General features: G+C 41.1%; 1 protein-coding gene across 1 annotated transcript in view; it reads left to right on the top strand.

Moving 5' to 3' along the window:
* Nucleotides 1-3,758, top strand: part of LOC118422244 (multiple epidermal growth factor-like domains protein 6) — a gene marked incomplete in the record, with an annotated part of 29,821 nt that extends 26,063 nt beyond the window's left edge. The window contains 4 exon segments of the mRNA XM_035829762.1: nt 578-670; nt 1,549-1,765; nt 2,579-2,719; nt 3,622-3,758. Coding sequence (XP_035685655.1) covers nt 578-670; nt 1,549-1,765; nt 2,579-2,719; nt 3,622-3,758 — 588 coding nt within the window.
* Nucleotides 3,759-5,872: the final 2,114 nt, after the last annotated feature.

The following is a 5,872-nucleotide window of genomic DNA, read 5'->3' as shown; positions in this document are numbered from 1 at the left end:
GGCCGGTCCTACAATTTCCGCCGCCCTAGGGGAGGGGGTCATTAACACCAACCAGCGAAAAATTGTGTAAACACATGCTATGGTAAGGCTCTGTCATAACCATTGGTCATCAGCCAAATTACCATTAGTCAGTTCTGCAGACTACTGTTTACTAGTTTTTAACATTTTAAAGATCATAATTTTTTAAAATATCTAGTAACACGGAAAAACAAAGAAATTGAGTAACGTGATTGCGTAACTTTGCAAACATCCAATTTATTGGTAACGTGACTACAAGAGTAAGAATGCAAATGGCCAGTTCAAGTATGATCCCTCAGGGAGCTGTCTGTAGCATTGTCGGTTAACTTTAAGACTTGCTGTATCATACGATGCATACGATTTTGTGTGGCAAGTGACTCTCGGGCTTTGGAATACATAACATAACAATCCATACATTCCATTGATATGCAGTTTTTATACTAGGTGTTGAAGCAGGATGATAAATACCGGGTTGAAATGAATTTTATAATTTGTGGCGTAATCGTTTTCTCTTTTAATATGCATATTTCCAGAACCTTGCGGCAACGCTAGTCCACTCTGCGGTGCCAACCCGGGATGGCCAGACGTTTCGGCTTGTAAGGAGCTGTACGTCCAGGACAACTGTCATCATTTCTGTGGACTCTGCAGAAAGGTGCGTTGGGAGGGCAATGCTTGTGGTATCAGGACAGTTCGGCACATGGACACTTCGGCCCCAAGCCGAGGACACTCCGGCCCAGGCTCAGAGGACACTTCGGCCCCGCTAGTTCTTATGTGCGTGGGCATGCTATGCAATGTACAAATTTATCGAAAAGCTATGTGAAACGCAACGATAAAACATATCGAGCATTAAGTCTTGAAACAAATAAATAAGTCTTGAAACATAGCAAACACATTTACCTACCACAGTTACATCTGAAACAGCCTACATAACTATCGTGGACTGGACCCGGGCCGAAGTGTCCTCGGCTTGGGGCCGAAGTGTCCTCGGCTTGGGCCGAAATGTCCTGATTGCCAGGGGGCCGAAGTGTCCATGTGCCGAAGTGTCCGACATTCATGCTTGTTAATGGTGATATCAAACTACTTTATTTTGAAAATTTGTAAACTTGTCCAGAAAAAAAACCGTTCGTTCACTTGTCAACCCTGAATACTCTACTTAAAAAAAACGGAATCCGATATAGTTTTACCCCACGGGTAAATGTGAACTACCGTTTAAGTACTCCAACTAATAAGTTCGTCCCGTCAATCCTAAACACATATCATACTTTATTTTTAAGTACCTATAATGCGAATATAAAGCCTACATAATGTTATTTACCTGTGTGACCCATACATAAACAATTATGTATATATCCAGATGCATAACGTTGGACAAGTAAAATGGAAATGCACTATTTAATTTACCTACTGGGTTTAAACGTGATTTTGGGTATTTATCTTCGAAATCATTGATCAAATTATATTTTTGCACCGTTCACGTAAGCTAGTGAAATTATCAAAAGTTATGACATTAAAAAATGCATTTCCGTATAGGTTGGTGACACTTGGGGTCTGGATACTACTGAAGCGGCCACCACAACCCCGCAGCCCACTACAACGACTACTACAACTCCTGCGCCAACGACTACTACAACCACCACTCCCGAACCCACCACGACTACAACCACCACCCCTCAACCCACTACAACCACGACCACCACCCCTGAGCCTGCTACAACGACTACAACCACTCCTGTGCCTCCAGCACCTGGTAACGCATTGGTTATCCTATTGATATCGAAGTTCATTTTCTTGCCAAATTTACCTGAGGATACTTTCTTATACCCCCCTCACATTAGGAGCGATTCGATTGGACGACGAGTCTGCGAGCTCTAAATTACGAGGAGGTATGACTCTGACGGGAAGGGGGGGACTCTGCCATTTCTTCGTCGGCATCAGGGTCATGCCTCCTCGTAAATTAGAGCTCGCAGACTCGTCGTCCGATCGAATCGCGCCTAATGTGAGGGGGGTATAACGACCTTGGTTTCGGTAATATCGCTGTCACATTTGGCGAAAATCGATCGGGCGACGAGTCTGTACTTGTAATATGTGAAAGGGACGGTTTTCAGGTAAAAAATATGCGAAATCTCTGTTAATCTTAAATATGGCCGACCTTCCATCGATACGCCCGAAGATCGTGGCTGATGTGACAGGGGTATAAGAAGAGAAATTGACCGACATCACGAGGTCGAAAATGACGTAAGAAGAAAGTGATTTCCAGAAGAAAAACAATTATGACGTCAGCTTTATGTAACTGAATCTTACTGGTCATTTGATAAGTAGATATTTCCCTTGAGCAATACCATCTGATATGAAAGGAACCAAAAGACATTGGTAATATATGTATTATCATGGCAGGGTTAAATGTAGCAAAGACACTTTGCAGTCTACCAAGTTTCAATATGGTAGCCTGCAAAATGTCGTTGTCGGAAGATAGAGAGAAGTTCATAAAGCTGAGATTCTAGTACTACCATTTCAAGGTGATCGTCGCTAGCGCCTACATATCAACTCTTTGTCTTTTCAGGTGCCTGCTATCACATGGGGTTCTTCTTTGAAGACGGAAGCCGCTGGGACGTGTTTGAGGGAGCCTACCGTGTGGAGTACTACTGTACCAACGGGCAGATAACATCCACCAACAGGGTGCCGATAGCACCGGTCATGTCAAGTGAGTATTCAAAGTAACTCACGTGACCATGACGTCATTCAACGTCCGCCATATTGGTTTGTTAAAAAGACTCGTACCATGTCTCATTACACAATTTCGCCGTCCCATAGGAATACAGATTAAATCACACAACTTCTATGCCCGCAAATCCAATTAAAAAACAGTATTTCTGGAGATGTTTTGCTTTCTATTGCAAGTGCACTATTTCGTCGAGCAATAAAAAAAATGACACCCACATCTAGCCAACTCAACTTTAGTTATCGGATTTCAAACTGCGAGTACCCGATAGCCGCCCGAGAGCCTTTTGAGCAGAGAAAGGCCTGGTCGCAGCACTCAAAACAAAGGAACGTACACGTCCGCAAATCGATGGCATTACGAAACTTTCCGGCATGATCATAGCAGTAATATACTAGCTTTCATCTCAAATCCTTCTGATATCAAATGGGGGCGATGAAAGGGAATTCATCATCCACCTAAACACAAGCTTTTGACTCCAAATCATTTTTTGGGGCACGGACTCTTTGTACCTACATACTCGGAGTAATACAGGAATGAGACCACCAAGTCACTATGCAAGCATGGTTATAAATGTTTAGCGTGAAGTACGGCACCAGTCGTGTCACAGTAGTTTGTCATTCGCACTCATGTGATCATGACATATGAATGATCACGTGATCATTACATCATCCAGCGTCCGCCATGTTGGCGATTTGAAGACGCATGTCAGCTCGTGTTAACAATGTCTGCGTATTGCCTCTTTTTGTTACAAAAACACATATTTACAGATAATTCATCTATCAGCTTATATAATTTAAGTCGCAACCTTTCATTTGTTTTAATATTTTCTATATGAAACTATTCACGAAAGAACAGTAATGGTATTGAATTTTTCACTTCCACAGCGTCCTGTACATACATGGGACAGGACTACTACGACGGAGCATCATGGGACCTCAACTTCGACGGCATCACGATATCGTGCCAGTGTGACGAAGGAGCGGTCACCTGTCTCCCTGTCTCAAACCGTAACCGTCCTTGAAAACAAGGTCATGGAACAGAAGAACGAAGTTTTTCGTTTACGACTCATTGAAAAGATCTGGAAAGCATCTGATCCATTTACTCAATATTAGGGCGTGATTTTTGTTAGAAAAGAGCTGTATGATGACTACGTTTTCTGATTAAAGAGTTTAATAAAGATTTCTTTTTCTTGCTTCATTTTTATTAAAAAAAGTTAACAGACCATTTAGGGTAAATTGAGACAAGATTTCTTCAACATGTCACATTTCCGTCTACAAATTCATGAATATACACTTATATATATTTACCTCCATGAAATGTCATGGAGGTTATATTTTACCCTGTGAACATGATACGGTGACGATTTTGTGTTGTTAGATATCTCTTGTGCTCAGGAAGAAATGACATACGTTTGGGCCCCCTAGCGTCTAGTTTGGGGATAGCAGGGGCATTTTGTCAAAAACTTCTGACGAGGATAACTCAAGAAGGGAACAACGGATTTTCATGATTTTTAATATGTAGGTACCTTAGACAATGTTGTACAAGATAAGATACTAATAATGCAAAATAGGAGTACATTTCCATAATTAATGAGAATATTCTATCATAGCAGTTTTTCAATGTATCTCTTGTCCCGGACGTCATATGGTCGTGACATTTGAGTGGTAGATAGCATTTAGCGCCATGAAAAAGTGGGGCAAGTTTCAGCCTCCTAACATTTAATTGTGGAACTGCAGGGGCGTTTTTTGTCAAGACACTCCAAAGAGGATAACTGCAGAAAGGAACGACGGATTGCCTAATCTCCAACCAGATCCACGGTGCGTAATGTATAGTATCAAACTGCCCGTTTGACTCCCTTAGCCGGCTACACTCCTTGGCCAGCTTTGATACTATCTTATGGCACCGTAGGATCTGCTTGGAGATTAGGATTGCCTGCATTTTAGGTATGCAGGTAGCTTGGGCAAAGATGTTCATAATGATATGCATTTTTTGCAAATGAGGACTTAATTTGCATAAGTAATGAGGAAATTGTATAATTCCATTGTTTGCAATAACTGGACTTCGATGAATGTAACACTTGTTAATTATAATCGGTGGAACATATGCAGATATCAAATATGCAAATGAAGAACTTATTTGCATAATCTATGCAAAATTTGCAAAACAACTTAATGATTAATGATCTGAATTGGGAATTTTACTTGTGACCTGTGTACTGTACGTTATTCAATGAAGAACAGCACCCTGCATAAATCATGTTAATGTTAAGTCATTTGCATGAAATTAACAAAAGCTCTAAATATTCATGAAGGTATGAGATCGCCGAACTCTAGTTATATATATGTTTCTTGTATTTACTTAAAGTTCACAACAAAACAAGGCTCGTGGAGCAACTTAAGCTTTATGGGCTACGGTACTGGATACTGAAGAAAGATGTTTGGTTACCCTTGTTTAAAAGAACGAATACATTTTACATTGCGAATTTAACATAATAGTGCTACATTATTCCATTTGCTTCACAAACCGAACATAATGTTTTGTTACCTGCAGTTAGCATGAAATCCGCTAGAGTCAGTACTCAACATTGAAAATAATCGTTGACATATTCCTCGATCCACATTATGAAGTACCGGTTTTGTTTTTGAATTTCAGGAATGAGTAAAGGTTACCAACCCTCATCACAACCTGAACAATTTCACCTGACTTCACCCTTCGAGTCTAAACAAAATCTTCAAAAGAAACCAAATACCCGGTTTCATCCACTGTAAAAAGCATTGCATCATCCTGGCATCATGAAAATATGACAGACATTCTTTCTTCTCGTATTGCCAATACTAAGGTCCTTGATCGAAACAGTAAATCTTCTGAAAAGCAGCAAAGGTCGACTCGTGGACTGGTCTTAAAGTTTGTACATTCATAAATCCATAAGCAGTAGACAACCTTGACCTTCCTGGGACTAGGATGAGAACAAATCCAGGTTAGCGCAGCGTTTCTGTACACTGTAATCCCTTGACAAAGCTCCAGGGAAGCTCCTTCACAGAAAAGGAGTCTAACAACCAAAAGGTCAAAACCCTGAGGTGGCAAGTGGCCTATCCGGTGCCTCAGGCACACGTGGGCGTCCCTAACAAGTTCAGA

This window comes from Branchiostoma floridae, chromosome 9, assembly GCF_000003815.2.
Source record: "Branchiostoma floridae strain S238N-H82 chromosome 9, Bfl_VNyyK, whole genome shotgun sequence".
Taxonomy (NCBI): Eukaryota; Metazoa; Chordata; class Leptocardii; order Amphioxiformes; family Branchiostomatidae; genus Branchiostoma; species Branchiostoma floridae.
This window is presented reverse-complemented; position numbering and strand designations above follow the sequence as displayed.